The sequence below is a fragment of the Polyodon spathula genome, chromosome 5, assembly GCF_017654505.1.
Source record: "Polyodon spathula isolate WHYD16114869_AA chromosome 5, ASM1765450v1, whole genome shotgun sequence".
NCBI lineage: Eukaryota > Metazoa > Chordata > Actinopteri > Acipenseriformes > Polyodontidae > Polyodon > Polyodon spathula.
The window spans coordinates 11670249-11687036 of NC_054538.1; the positions used below are offsets into that span (position 1 = coordinate 11670249).

The 16788-nt window shown below is 37.1% G+C and overlaps 1 protein-coding gene across 3 annotated transcripts in view; it reads right to left on the minus strand.

Annotated features, from left to right (window-relative positions):
- The window catches only part of si:ch211-243j20.2 (uridine-cytidine kinase-like 1), a 27442-nt gene extending 11122 nt beyond the window's left edge, over positions 1 to 16320 (minus strand). The window contains exons 1-7 of one of the 3 annotated variants that reach the window (XM_041249749.1): positions 16208 to 16320; positions 10472 to 10671; positions 9364 to 9470; positions 8268 to 8438; positions 5885 to 5956; positions 2625 to 2814; positions 1995 to 2056 (exon numbers count right to left, since the gene is read on the minus strand). In XM_041249749.1, coding sequence (XP_041105683.1) covers positions 1995 to 2056; positions 2625 to 2814; positions 5885 to 5956; positions 8268 to 8438; positions 9364 to 9470; positions 10472 to 10671; positions 16208 to 16284 — 879 coding nt within the window. In that variant the 5' untranslated portion in view covers positions 16285 to 16320. Of the gene's footprint in view, positions 1 to 1994; positions 2057 to 2624; positions 2815 to 5884; positions 5957 to 8267; positions 8439 to 9363; positions 9471 to 10471; positions 10672 to 16198 lie in introns of all 3 variants that reach the window. The other 2 variants (XM_041249747.1, XM_041249748.1) reach the window with 2 other exon arrangements.
- Positions 16321 to 16788: the final 468 nt, after the last annotated feature.

The window sequence follows — 16788 nt, forward strand, 5'->3', positions numbered from 1 at the left end:
AATACTGAAAGGAAGAAATACATCTTTAAAATTACACTAATTCAAAGTAAAAAAAGTCACACCTGCTTAAATTTGGAACCATCCAGTGTTAGCATCCAATTCAGAAAATTCTGTATTTTTTATAACTAGATTACTTGACATTAAATTCAATCAAGCGCTCACTATAGGTCTTGTTAATTATACAGGTGAGGAGAATTCAACTGTTCAGAGTGTGGGTGCTGAGCAGGAGGTTTAAAGGTTCAATAATTCAAAAACGTGCTAAAAAAGTCAGGGACATTTGGAATCTTCTATTCTTCCAAGTGTTGGTATTTTCCCTGGTATAAATAAAATGCCTAATGGTCAGGAGGGTAATAAAAAAGTCTTCCACTGTACGGCATTTGCCAACAGTAGTACGGAATGAGTAGTGTTATCCTGTTCTCTTGGGATACATCTTATTCCTTAGAACCAGCCCTTCGTTATATCAGACATATTGCTTCCTTTGATATATGTAATACAGTGAAGAGTATAAACCATACAAAATGTGGGTCTTCCTAAAAATATATTAGGGTTCAGACAGAAAAATACCCACTGCAGCAAGCATGATTTCAACTGTTAATTCAGAGCACAAACAAACAACATGCTAAACAAATTCAGGGAACAAAATATCACTTATTTACAGTACAGTGGATATAAAAAAAATGATTGAACGATATGCTTATAACTGGGGATGTATTTGTTTCACAGCAAAGTGTAGCTTATTTCACTGACTAAAAATAGGATTTTTAAGATATTTCATGATTAAACAATATTTATTAAAAGAATAAAAAATAGCATTGTCACATTCAAAATTGATACGTTACTATATAACAAATGTTCCTAAATATTAAAATGTTTACCTGAAAAACAGTACTCTGTAAGATCTACATTGTATATATATATATATATATATATATATATATATATATATATATATATATATATATATATGGCATCTTTTTAAAAACATTCATTTTCACCATCACTGAATTATCAAACAAAATAAAAACATAAATAAAAGTAAAAAATAACAACAGACGTGTGAAAGGTTCCCTTCTTGTACTGGACAGAGCAATCTTTAGCAGAAATATTTCCAATCTTTGATGTAACTGGTGTTCAATCACTTACCGGAAGCATACTAAACCGGCTGCCAGGTTCCAAAAGGCAGGGTAAGAAGCAGTGTGTCAATAAGGTAAATGTTTACTGAATTTATTTAAGTGATAAAAAAATGTATATAATTACGAAAAAAATAAAATAATCAGAAATGGTAATTTTCACGGGGAACTACACATTACACTGCATTGGGTGCATTTAACAGGAATCGGGGAAATCGTGATTACTATTAAAAAAATACAGCTTTACTTATAACTTTATAAATACATATTGTTTTGGGGACTTTAACTGAACTCAATGAGTTTACGAATTTATGGTACGTTTTCAGCCAGACAAATTGTATTTTCAGCTCCCTCTGTCTTCCACCTTGTCTTTGAAACACTGAAATAATGATTGCCAGATAGACATGAATTAATAATTACACTATAATGAGTAACTTGATATATGAAATATAGAACATATAAACTGAATTTCAGTGCAAGTAAATATACATAGAATAATGTTAGAATATATTATCAGATAATATATGTCTTAATTTGGTTTTGAGCAGTAATGCACAAGTAGCAAAACCACAAGTGCATTACCAGCCCGAAACCAACCTGAGTGAGAGTCAGTTGATAAATTATTTTATTTTTATTGTATTAACTTGCACTGAGATTCAGATATTTTCTTATTAAATTAATTAATGTGTATCTGGGAACCATTGTGTTTTCTATTTTCTACAATAGGAATATATTAGACAGTAACTACACCTTTGAATCAATTTCATAGGTTCGTTTTACATTTGATCACATGTAAACCACATTATATTTTGCTTCCTTGAAATCAAACAATTAACACAAAATAATAATATGGTTCCAATATACCTTTTCCAGTTGGCTATGGACATGCTGTACAATGAGATCCAGGGCTACAAAGTTTTCCCCACCTGAAATATTAAGGTAGAATTTATTTGAAGTCAAATAATGTTTTGGCTAATACATTCTTCAGTGCACAACTTTCAACTACCACTGGTGCCAGTGATAGGAAAAATTATGGCATGGCAGGATTTATATCATAATACAGAGGAACACATCTAGTATCAGTATAACTAACCAAAAAAATGGTAATCCAACTGTTCAGTGTCTATCAAGAATCATTGTGACTCAAACCACAGCCACTCCATTTACCCAATTTTATGATCTTTACTGAATGGGCAATGAGAGATGAACTTTACCTACTAGGAGTTATGACTATAACATAATGCACCTTTTATAACACTGTTTATCCGGGAGAGAAAGAAAAGCATGATTTGCTGCAGAAGTGCCACTAGAGTTCAGTATAACGTAAGAAAATACCCGGCTCAAGCCTTTTAAAAGAAGATTTCCCACAGAATGAAAATTCATATGCAGCTGTCTATGGCCTGGTCCTCAGGATTTGGCAACGATGACACCTACATTGCCAGAAGTGGGATGAGGTAATTTAAGGTACAGATAAATCCTGAAGACGTCTCTTACCACGGGGTACCACAATATCAGCCACCTGCATCGTAGGTTCAATGTACTGCTCGAACGCCGGCTTCACAAACTTGTTGTACTGCTTGATGACCCCTGTGATGTCTCGACCTCTGTTGGTGATGTCCCTCTTCAAACGACGGACCAGCCGGATGTCAGAATCAGTGTCTACAAAAACTTTCATATCTAGAAGCTTAAAAAAAAATAAAAAATAAAAAATCAGACAGCATCTCCAACAGTAGAACAAACCCCAACTTACACACGTCATGCAGGAATGCTTGCCCAACATTGATATTGGCCAAAACACAAATTGAATATAATAGGTTCCAAAATATAATGATGGTAATAGGTCTGTTTCAATAACATATTTATGCTGGACTATGGACAGTACAATAAAGCCGGTTTAACAATTGGTTTCCCCAAACAGGACTGTCATTTTGCAAATAGATCCCTGTAAATTTGAAACTGACCACCTTTCTCAGAAAACTGCACAGCAGGCAGACTTGCAGACGGCTGCTCTGTCCTCAGTGAAGGATTGGCTTTGTAAACACCAAGCCTGGCCTTGAGCTGGACAGAGGTGCTACATTACCCACAAAGCCTGTGACAAAGCCATTTTGAAGCTGTGGGGCAGTTTGTCAATTGTAACTCCTGAGCCATACTAAAATGTTGTAATCTGAAACTTAACTTTTTGCCCTACAGGTTATTGACGAGGAACAGATAGGTTAAGCAAAGACAGTAGTAAGTTGATCACCTTCAAAAAATCATTTATAAATCCAAACGTATGCGAGAGCCATGCGAGCAGCTGAGCAGAACTGCAGTGCTGAATGTTGCAACAGGACTGGAGTGGGGGCCCCAAGTCCAGACAGCCACATCTTTGGTCCAGTAGGAAAAATAATCGATGGCCCGGACAGTGGTAACATACATCCTACCTGCAAATAATGTTAAATCACCTGCAGAGTAATGTACCCAAAGAGCTACCAAATCCAGACTTTAAAAAGTCAATTCCACTTTCATGAGCATACCTGCCAACCCAGGATGTTACAAATGTGCTAATTGAAATTTACAGGGCGACCACACATGTACAAGACCACTGGTTACATTTGTGAGAGGGAACAACATTACTAATAACAAGCTTTGGCCACAGAGGTTTGAGGGATATTCACCAAATGTGAAGCCAGTTATCTCAAAGCCTTAACACCTTTAACCAGAGGCGGACAAAGCTGGCCCTTCCACTCCTGGTCTTTGTTCCAACCCTGTTCTAAAATCATTTAATTAAAGCCAATTAAACCTCCATCCACACCCTGAAGTAGTTAATTTGATCATTTCACCTGTTGTACCTGGAATGGAACGGCCCTCCAGGACCGAGATTGGACACCTTTATCTTTAACGCTTCACAAAATGCATGAAACGCTGTGATCCATGTGCATAGTACACTACCACAGACGGATGTTTGACTGAAATCAAAGGAGGTTCTTCGAAATTGACTGAGAAATGGAAACAAAACAATTGGAAACCAAATCGATACCCAGGTGACAGAATTATATCATTTTTGTACACCCTATTTATCCTCCCTGCGATTGGCCAAAGTCCAAATAAAACTTAGAAAACCATTCATCACTGTTCTGATAATCAACTACATCCCCCACACAAGTTCTCTTTTCTGATTCCCTACCACATAACTCTCTCGATTACAGCTCCAATACACTAAAATCGTTTTTGGATGCTAAACAAAATCTGATGTCGGGACCATAAAATAAATTAATAAAAACAAAGAGCTTTTTTTCTCTCTTAAGATCACTGTACCACTTCATTAATCTCATTATATTCCATCTCAGTAGACTGGCAGCACTATTAATCACCCCCCGTCTGTAGAAGAGCACGGGCACATCTCATGGTAATGACGAATGCAACCAGATGTAGCGCCAAGCTTCACTCCCTGACGACACCTTAATTACAAAACAAATGGGTCGGAGCCCGCTCTTTTGTTTTGCAATTCTCTGAAGGAATGCTGGGAGAGGGGTAACAAAAGGTTAAAACACAAATGTGTATCTGTTTTCTGCCAGGACACATGAAAAGGTACAGCTGTCTACCAGTGTCTGAAAGCTAAAGTTGGGTTCTTTTAACTAATCCATGTGGCCATTATCTGCCAGGTGAGTATCACTGCAGGATCAGACCCACAGTGCAATAGTGCTCTCTCCTGGAAAAGACTCTATTGAGAACTACCCACAGGATGCTGAAGTTAATTTAACCAGCTACAATCTTAAAGAGGTTTACTCCACATGGTCATATAAAATAGCAAGAAGTTCTTTCTTATTCATTTCATAATTTAAATTACTGGTTTTGTTTTTCCCCCACCCTTTCAGAAAAAACTTGTTCAAATAACTATTTGGAACACACAATGTGTTTTTGTGAGACACTGGTGTGTGCAAATCATTTGAAATGTATTTTCAAGGTGAAATGTACCTTAGTCTGCAAATCAATACCACATTCAACACTGAACAGGTAGGGCAGACTTTTTGTACCTATAGATGTGTAGAGCTCTGTACATTTAGAGGCAATATACCAGATGCAATGAAATAAGGAATTGATTTATTTTATCATTTAAATGCCAAAGGAACAAGTGGATCTAACCTTTAATAGCCAGGTCATCTCACAAGTCCTTCCTGTAGATTACAAAGTTTTCAGACTATTTTCAATTGATCCTGCCATCACACTGGTGGCAGATAATTGGACCCTAAGTCACCTTACACTGTGTGTCTGAAGCTTACCTGCTGCACAGCAAGTGTCATTGCAGGATTAATTACCTCTGCCTTAGTCAAAGAGAGCCTCAGGAGTAGTGACATATGTATGGTAGGTCCATAAACGCATTCCACCTGCACATCCAGGAGCCTACAGCAAACCCACATATCTACAAAATTCCTTATCTCCCGTACATCTCCTGTTGTCTGGATGAGAGGTTACCTATAGCTGTACAAATTGTCATTTCGATTGCAGTGCTAAACTGCTACATTGAGTGTTCTTTTTTTAGAACACTATACAGGTCTGCAGTGTTGAGAGTTAGGAACTGATCAACTCATTGGAACTCAATGTAGGCTCCACTCCTAGCCTAGTCTTTTGCTCTGAGACACTGCGAGTATATCAATAGCTTTTAGTTTTAGTGCAATGATTGTTCTGACAAAGAAAAATGCAGCCAAGTAAAAAACCACATCAAAAAGCAATCTCTGAAACCTCCTCCAGTAAAACCAGCAAATTGAGATCATTACCTTCAACAGCTCCTTGTTGGCGAATGCCAGAATCCCTTCGAATATCACTACATTAGCTCCATAGATGGTTTTCTGGAAAAAAAAAAAAAAAAGAAAAAAGAAAAACCCACAAATAATTGATGATGAATGCTGGGAGAACTCATGCAAAAGAGAAAGCCAAAACATTCTATATATACAGACCTTTGAGACTTTAGATCAAATACTCAAATGTCCGTACTTCCAAAGATGCTTTAAAAACGTTTCCAAAACAATGTATTTGCCAATGCCGAACCTAAACAAGTGCATTTCTAATGGTCTTCCAAATTTAGTTTAATCTTGTAACTATATTTCTTTGTTCTTTAACATTAGACACCAGTCAGGTTTAACCTTGTAAGAATACAATTCTCTTAACAGATGAAAATCTAAAGCAGTAATGAGAACCTTGGTTAAAACACAGCTGAACTTAAACCAGTCGCCCAGTGGTCATCCAGTACCAGTACTTCAATAGAAACAATGGCTAGATGCATTTTCTATCACTATTATGACTGCAAAGTCAACCCTGAAGAAGCTCTTCCCTGGGAGACCGGTCTACTGTATCTAGCAGCACAACAAGCTTGCTGTCAGAAGCAGTGCACAGTGTCTGTCTGCATGCCTCTGCCCCACAAATCCAATGTTATCTCTCTACAGTTGATTACCTCCTTTAATTTAAGCCATTTGTTTCATGTAATTACAAGTTGCTGCAGTTATCAGATACTTTCTTGTGAAATATAGCTCCTACCTAATGCCAAAACAATGTCAATGTACCAGGTAACTCCCTCATTATCTGTGACAGTGTAGTATCAGTTCATTCCTGAGCTGGGTTAGTATATGGCCTATTATATTCAGCATCCTGTCAGCAGCTTTTTTCTATCAAGGCCTGCTTGTAAAACTGAAACAGGGCCCATACAAAAAGTATTTATTATTTTCTTGCAACTTTCAATATAAGAAATTCCATGGAACTAATTGAGAGTATGAGAGGAAAACAAGTCTTACAGTAAGCACTTCTCATCAGATTTAGAAAAGCAGGTGTAGAGAATCTTTTGCAGGGAATTCTTTTTACTGCAGTACATCCAAAAGTTCAAATCACTGAATCCATCAGTATACAATTATGAAAAAAAAGGTAATAAAACATGATTCAAACACGATAAAGGGAAGTTATTATCAATGACTTTAAAACACACGACACTGACAAAAATATTGCCAAAATTTGATTGATTAGTACACTCTAGTAAGTGGAACACCTGGCAGCTCTCAAACTGCATGTCACCTATTTTTTTGTGAACCAAGCCATACGCTTTATGTAACACAAGATTTTACAGAAATATAATTTAGTGTGGCTCACAGGTTCACGCGCCAGTTCTACTTTCAGTGTTACGGTAAATGCTTTAAAAAACATTCTACAGTATTTCAGATTTCCCTTGAAGTGACTTTGGACAGCTATGACCTGCCTATACAAAAATGCATGCCCATAACCAATAGTAATAGGTTATTGAACTGAATGCAGCTTTTAATAGTCTGAAGAGACTGTCAAAGACACACTGCACTGTAACGGATACATTACAATAAGGCATGCTCATAACCTGCAGTTTGAAATACATTTTCAGGTTTATTCTATGTATTATACAGTATATTGCTTTTAATATTCTTAAGAGATTTGGGGAGAAAACAATATGAACGTGTTATTCATAATATTATAACTCAAAATATTTCACAATTCGTATACTTTGTCAATATATGTATCAGAGTTGGGCTCAATTCAATTTTTTCAATTCCCATTCCATTTCCAATCCCAGTTCCCTTTTATACAATTAAAATTCCTATTTTCTGTTTTACAGCATAGTCTTTACTGAGGTTTATGCCTTAGGCTTTACCAGGTTACCTGACAAGTTCATTAAGTTGTATACAGCATCTGTTTGCTCAATAAAGCCTTGTTGTCAAATTATTGGAATAGGAATTTGAATTGATTAAAAGGGAATTGGGATTAGAAATGGAATTGAAAAAAAAAATAAAAAATTGACCCCAACTCTGATATTTATTTGTCATTCTAAACACCATGCTTGATCATTTCCAAGACCTTAAGTTTTTAATCCCCAATATCCAATCACGCATGAAACTACATGCCATCTATAGAAAATACTAATAAATGAGGGTGCTGTAAACACTGAAAACAAAACACACCACTTAATTTGGAGATTTGTTACACTTCTGATACCAGCTTGGGTTTATCTGGTTGTGTCCCTAAGGAGTTCCCTTGGGCATTTCAAAATAGTTTGTATGTGTTAAAGTAGCTTTTGTTGTTTTTTGAATAAAGGCAACACAGATGAATACTGTAATAAATATCCCTGATTCCAGGGAGTATCCTCACCCATTCCTTCCGCCGGCTATGCGTGGTGAAGTCATACACTGGGACCTTGATGCTCTTCCCTTTCTTCAGCTTCCTCAGCACAGTGACAAGCAGCTCAAAGTCAAAGGCGTCTGGATGGTCAAAGTTGTACTCATTCTTAGCTGCCAACTCCTGTTCCTCTTTACTGAGAACCTAAGGGGGGGGGGGGGGTGTACCAAGAGGGTTAACGTACACTAGACTAAAACCAGCCTTATGCAACATCAACATTAACAGACATTTTAATGGGCATTCCCATGTACTGCATATATCCTGTATTACTGTGTTCACATATACAAAATATACAGACCCACCTCATATACTGTAATGGGCTTGCACCAGTATGAATGGAATAAACATGCATACTAGAAGACGGAATATAATTAATCAGGGCACTTATCTGTAATTTTACAGAAGGCATAGAATCCATCCTGACACCGTAATAAACCTTCAGTTCATATTGATCATACATTGATGCTCATTTAATGACAACAGCATCAGGGTGTCACTTGTTATAAATAACTCACTGGCAGAGGGCAAGACAGGGGTAGTCTGGACCTGAGGGGTCTCAATGAGATAGAGGACAATATGGATTTAACCCTTTAGGGACAAATTACGATAGATGAACACAAGTAGTATTCCCCAAGGATCTTCCAATACTGGACACAAAGCCATTTATGTAGCCACGTAGTTTATAATCAGACTGCAATAAAGTTAGAGGACCATTTCATTTATTTTCAGATAAGAATCAGTAAATAAATCATAATTCTGTTATGTTTTGAGAAGTGCTTAAGGTACAAGGAGTTGAAATGGGATTTTTTTATCCTATAAGTAGACTCTCCTTAACGTTTTTTGGTGTTATACGTTGTTCTGGATGTTTTCTAAATATGTATTTATTTATTCTGGAAAATATGTAATTTACTATCAGTGTAATTAGAGTCAAGTATATAAGCATTTCAGCTCTTTCTGCAATGAGACCAGTTTATGTCCAATCGTGACCATATCTTTCACTTCTCTTTAAAGGGTATAAGAGCCTCGTGGCGATGCACTGCTCCACCTCAACCCAGTCAGTACGGCTCACCTTGTAAAACGAGTCCATGGAGAGCAGCACCACCCAGGGCACATCCAGAGCCTCAATGATTTTATTTGCCACCGTGGTCTTTCCTGAGGCACTGCCCCCACAGAGACCTGTCAGGCGCAAACACACATACAGAATCAGCAATAGGTGATCAAAACTAGAACCAGCTGTTTATTCCCTTAAAATGACAAGGATTTCAATTTGGACAAATGTAGATATTGGCCTTCCCCTACAGTGCCTGATATAAATATAGCCAGGTAAGTGCACAAAGCCAACTGCGTTCTGGAAGTAAAGCAAGTGAAGTATTTGACTAAACTGTGACTTAAACAAAGAACCTTATTAATTCTTAGTCCAGTGGTCAAGCCCACAACAGCTCACCAAACTGATGTCAGTTTATAGGGGGGAAACAGCTGGTTCTCTCTCAGGAAATGTGTTGAAGGGGTTGCAGACAATTCAAATCTCCAGGTGAACTGACCAAGTAAGTGCATTAACTTAAAGTACCCAAGTCTAGTACCAGTTAACACACTTTCAAATTGAATTGTTTTAGCAGACAACACAGGTTTCCTTTAAAAACAGCACATTTCAGAATAGCGAGAGGAAACGATTTTTCATATTCTTCATCTCCATGCGAACAGCATTTTCTATATTTGTTTTTACTTCTCTGTTCCTCAGCCTGATTATCTATCTATCTGAAACATGCTTTATATACATGTCATGTCTTTGACCTTTGAAATAAGTTCATTATTACATCTCAAGGGTTTTTGACAATCTTGAGAAATCTCAAGTGTACAAAAGAGGTCACATGGATAGGGTTTATAGGAATAATCAGATGGGGAACCACCAAGTGTGAAATTGTAACCCGTCAGCTCTGCTCACTGGAAGGTAATGGGCTGCATAGTAATGATACTGGACGCGGTCTCCTACACATTAAGAGACACCTCAATGTACACCATTTGAAACAAAGGCCTACTGCTTCGTGCTTTACATAGCTAATTTCATTTACATAACTGATGCATAAAAGGCACTCCGAAAAGCCGAAGCAGAAAACGCTATAGAATTAGCAGAGAGCTTCATTGAATATTTTAAAAAATAAAGTAAATCACAACTGTACCAATAACAAAAGCTTCCTTAAATGTGGTCCCAGTCACATTGTACCAGGGTGGTCTACCAGCAGTGTAGATGGTCCTCTTGTTGGTCCTGAGCAGAGGCGGTTCAGTCTTGCTCTGGCTGGTTGTTCGTTTCCGTGGAGACAGTGAGGGGGTCAGGGGACATCTTGGAAACAGGCTGTCTAAGGAATCCTCTCCACTGCCACTGAAATAGGTAAAAACAGGAGTTAAGATGATGGCAGCCATATAGAATAAACTCATATGTAGTTTGTTAAATACAGAACTTGAACCAACAATGTCTGCCTACAACAAAGTTTTGAAGAGTCTATACAAACTTATTAAAAATGGATGGGGCTTGACGGCCAATCAAGTTTTGGTAATTGATTTTATCTGTTAATTCAATTATTGCTGCATTCTTGGTAAGGTGTAACCTCACAGCTGCAGTTAAACAATCACTATGAATCAGATGGCAGTGTCACCCTCAGCCTTCCCCCTAAGGCTAAAATGGGCATATTTTTCACAGTAACTTGCAACCTTTGCGCTCAGTTTACTAACTTTCGCAAGTTATCATCATAAATATCAACCTCAAATCGAGACTCCAGCCTCTTATTTTCAAACCATTCTCACCAAGCATTAGCATAAGCATATTTGTGCCTGTCTTGCAGCTGATTCTCTGATTTCACTCTGTAAACAAGCACGTCACATTAGTGCAGAGCTCACCCGGGCACCAGCGAATCTGCTGGTACAGGGTGGGCGAAGCAGAGGTCTGGCGATTCTCTCGTGTTCATAAACTTTACAGTTTTTAACTCGTCGTAGAATTGAATACTAAAATCAGTGAAGCACAATCTTCCTGCATTGGTTAGAAGCATAAATACTCCGGTAAACAGCCATAAAAATCACAACACTCACACATGGAGGTTTTCTGTTTTATTTCCCTTTGTCCATTTCAGAAACCATCTCCAACGTTTTGAAACTGGTAAAAATGTAAATCGGCTCATTTGTCGAAAATATGTCTCTGCTGAATCTCAACAGTGTCGGCATCAACGAAGAAAAAAAAAGAGCAATGTTTCAGTAAGACACAGCTGAAAGAAATCTGATTATCTACGGTGCAATAGTATTAAAGTTTTCCTGCAATTCATGCAATCATGTATGAGTCAATACCTCATAATACCAGTCGTAAACGTGTAGAGAATAAGAAAGCAAATAAGACAGCAACAATGGCAAAGCACTGCATTCTGTGCTGAAAAACTAAGACCTAAGGTACTGCGGTCAAGGCAGAGCTTTCCCAAAGTAAGCTAAATTAATTGCGTATTTCATTATTGTTTAGTTAATTTCTTTCCACGCTACCTGCCTTTAGTGAAGCTATAATTAGCAATTTTAAACCATGGCCGTTTTCTGACAACGAAGAAATGAGCTCAAAACTTTCTGTAGCTATACAATCCTTAAAGGAAATTGATCACTTTACTGTGTAAAGGATGTAGTCTCTACACTACACACCTTTGGTTTCATAAAAGACATTCTGTCTGGAGACACGCCTCTTTTTAAATCTGCAATTAACACTGCAGAATTAGGAAAGAAACGATTGGGAGGATTAATTATGCATTTACATTAAAAGGGGCGCTATTTAAATTACAATCGGGTAATACATAGCAGTGAACCTGTTTTAGAGCAACGAGTCAACACGCCTTTATCAGCGTTTCATATTTTATCCTGGTTATTATAATGTCAGGAAAACGCTAAACTTAATTTGTGGAGTACAGTACATAGGATTACTCTCACATGACATTGCTGGACTGGTACTAAACGGTTTCATATAATTTTATTGTTATTGTAAATGACAGCAATAAGCTAAACAGATCTTTTCAAAACCCCTTTATTTGTAGACTGAACTACTGTGTTAGTGGAAGACCGTAAATATGATTCTCACAACTGTGCTGGACGTTTGGTTTTCTGAACTGCTGTAATATAATTAGGTTTTTCTGCTTATTTTAATGCCAGCAATGAACCAAGTGCTGTCTATAAACATTATGACTGGTTTGAAGTGTCTTCAGGTGTTTTACTTTCTATTACAGCAACAAGAGTCTGATTGAAAAAAAAAATAATAATTGTGGTAATATTTATTAAATTTAATTTTTTAAAACTGCCAACATTATATTTACTTATTATTATACTTAATATGTTGAGATCAAGTGGGAACAAATGGAATTGGTCAAATGGAATTTGGTATTCCCAAGAATGGAACAATTAGTAGCCCTACAGATGGTTACAATTGAAGGCAGTGCAGATGCCAGTGTTTTATGCAGTTGTATAAAGCAATTTTATGCAGGCCACCAGTTAAGCATGCAGTCTATATCTAGGATAACAACAGACAGGGCTGCAAAGGATCAGAGGATGATTCAAAATCAGAGGCAGAGCCACAATAAATGTCTTGTTTAAAGTAAACTGTAAAATTGAGATACTTGTGTTGGACTATTGTTTCAAAACTGTATAATGCAAAAATATATATATTAAAGGGTTAATGCATGGCCGAAGGTCTCACACTGATAATGTACCCTTTCTCAGACAAAACGGCAAGTTTCTCACTATCTAAAAAGCTGAGAGGGAACGCTGGCCACCCTGTACTACTATTATAAGGAAGCACCTTAACCAAGTTGTTTCCCTACTTAAAAAGTTCTTCCCCTGGGTATCGTTCATTCAGACACCTTAAAACACTCAAATCACAGGCTATACAGCAATACTAAAATTACACAGTATAACAAAGTTAAGGTCGTTCTCATCTCGCTGCTGTGGCTATTTGGTGGCATTTGAAATCATTTATGGAAGGCTGAAGACAGTCTCAAACAGACTAGATTTGATCATTCAATGAACAAAAGCAGCATGGATTTTTGGGAATGAGCGAGAACCATCGTGAAACTGCACAAACAAGCGCAAGGAGGACGAAGTTAGACGTTACATTCGGATCACATCTTGATGGTATTACTGTTATCTTGCAAGACGAGATAAAACAACAGTGTAAGCAGGTGTGGAATGGATTTCAGAGTCTGCTTTTGAAAACAATACATTTTTCTAAATCAATGTAGGTCTATAGAAACTGCAACAAGACCATTCAAGGAATGTTTCCTTCTTTTATTTTTTCTTGTTATAAAAGCTTCACATATCACATCCCACACAGTTTCAAACCTGCCATGAGCAAATGAACTGCCAACTTGTTTGGACACTGCTGTGTAAATTCATAATCAGGGACAGCATTATTAAATGTCAAAAACAAATTGTTTTGGTATAAAAATGTTCACTCTACGCAAGTCACTAGACCAAAATAATAGCCTGGACTAAAAAACAGTATTTTGGTATGATAGGGCCAAGATCCCAGACAGGCTCACAGCCAGAAATTTTGGGACCCAGGACAAGTCCTATGAAAAGGGCCCCCCTCTTAATCCAGTGAGCGCATATTGACAGGATTTGCCCTGTAAACACCCTTCTAGTTTGTTTTGCATGTTAAGAAAACTTCAACTGAAGAATATATAGTTTCAGCTTGGTTAAAATACAGTAAGCTTATCTGGATAATAATTCCCTAATGATTACTGTCAACATTCATCATCTGTCCCATTATATATAGCTATAGTCAAAAGTTTTGCTTCACTAAAATGATGATTAAGACATAATTAAAACTATAAATAGCTACATGAACATAATTTTGATATTGTATTTAACATCACATAATCAAAGAAACTACAAATGATTGCAAAAGTTAACCCAAAAGCCATAACATTAGTACATTATTTCATGTTAGATTTTGAATTGTCACATTTAAGCGGTACGCAATTCAATGTTACTGTAACATTATTCAGCAGGTTTCATTTTGCTTTATGAAGCAAAATGTGTAAGGGCGATGCAACAGTTTTGGCCATAGCTGTAGACTCACAATTAAAATATATGACCCTCATACACCATATGTAAAATGTCCCCCTAGCGATTTCGAATAGCCTGAGTAAAAATAGGCAAAAACTAATTAACTGTTTTCTTCTAGCCTAAACATCTCCTGTTACAGCAATGACCAGTTATTCTAACAAACAAATACACAAATCCTGCTGTCACTGAAAAGTTCTGCGTTGTTTATTAATCTTAGCATGTACTTTCACTGTGAGTTTGTTTTAACCTTCTTTAATCTGTATCATTATAGTGTTTGCTATTGTTTTATACTGACTTGTTGAAGCCATGGTATGTTTGTAATGAACAAAAAATAATGTATGCAATACGTTTGTATTCTATGTGACACATCCCAACATTACCAAGTTCATACATAGTTTTGAAGATTGAGCCAGATTTATAAAGCATTTTTTGTCAAGTAAATAATAATACAAGCTAAGTGGTGACCTGCACATAACAGATTAATAATAATAAAGATGGTGATTATGTAGTGCTTAACAACAATGTAATAAAATGTAATAATAATAATAATAATAATAATAATAATAATAATAATAATAATAATAATAATAATAATAGTTGCACTTTTCAATCTCTGATCTATAGACAGATACAAGTCCAAGCTTTATTTTACAACGGAGGTGCCGCAGGTCAGGGTGGTAACCAAACAAGGCCCGTTTGGTAAAGGGACAGTCCATCTCTGTGTGTCCAATGGGAATGCATGGGCGAGGTCATGTACCGTATTTATTTCCAGTCTTTTGACTAATTTCCAAAGTCGTGTCTGGTGTGGATGCAGCTTTAGACGTTCTAAATTCTCCTTGTGCAACTAAAGGTCGTAATTTCTGGTTAAATTTGCAGGAGCTGGTCGTTATTTTTATTTATTTATTTTTGTTACTACCTTTTCTGTTTCTGATTTTGAGAGGCAGATTTATGATACATTTTTGAAAAGCCGTTATACTCCAATAATACCGGACCTTTGTGCACGCCCCAAAGGTGTACAGTGCCCAGCGCCCTCAGGTGCGGTTAAGAGGCGCGTGGGTTGTTTTTCCACTGCAGAACCGAGCCGTGCTCTGACGTCACACACAACAAAAGACAGTTGTGATTAAATTAACATAGCTTGCCAAAAGATGCGCAAATGGTGCTCAAAAAATTAATAACCAGCGGTAAAACTGCACCTTACTGCTATATTTTGTAAATATATTTAGGAATTTCTTTATAATCCGCAAACGTTACTGATTATATCGATTACTAAAGTTCAATTTCTTCTGTTGAAGGGGAAAACCCACGTATCAAGCACATTTCTTTAACACGTTGAAGACCCGACCTCTTAAATGTGGGAAAAACAAACAAACTGGACCACAAAACAAGGTCTGTATTCTAACAGAGTAGACGGATAAAGTTAAGAGACAGGAGTGGGTTTTATTGCAGTGTTGCTGTGGTTAACAATAGGTGTACTTATATATAAAAAATCTGCATTGATAACCTCCTCCCGCTTGAACGACAGTCCGGAATTAGCTGACGTGAGTAACTGGCAACGCTGGCACGACTTTCTTTGATCGTGTTATACCATCACTGTATAATTGTGTGGTATCTCGCTTTGTTCAACCGAACAGTTCTGAAGTAACAAATAATGTGTTCCAATGGTTCACATGTGGACGATGCTGTATCCGGCTGTGGTTGAGTCATCCATGATCGATGCCTGAGCATCTAGTCATGGCAATTATTTAAAAAAAAAAAAAAAAAAAAAAAACATGTTTTAACTTGATATACCCCCACAGCTGTTTACACTAAAAGCTCCCCTGTACCTGTCGGACCTTGAGATGGGACGATCTTCTTCCCCTTCCATAAGAAGTTGAGTCTGCACCCCTGCCTGTTCCATATTCACAGCCATGTTCAATTCACACAACGCTCACAAAGATGTGCATACGGAAGGCAGGAAGTGCGCGCAGAAGTAACAAGGTGCATGATGGGGAATGTATTTTTTCAAGGCGGCGATTATTTAGCAAAACTTGTTGTTAAACTACAAGTACCAGAAGGTACTCAAACAACATCACTTTGGAGTGGTTTTTGAAACGTCTTAATTTATCAACTGTACAGAAGAAAACGGATACTAGTCGTAATAAGGATGTAAAAAAAGGTGGTGTTGATGGCGTTGGGTTATCCACAGATTCATCCTTTTGAATTATCCAAACTACCCAGATTATGTTCTCCTACTAGGCTCAGCAAGTAGCTCAATTTTCATAACTGGCCTCTCTGAGACTTCCTATTCCAGTTATGATGACGTATTTATTTGTAATGGGTGTTCGTATACCACCAGAACTCATTTCACCTAATCCCCCAACAGACAACAAGTGAAAATGGTTTCTACTCAATAAATTGTTTGCTGAATTAAAAC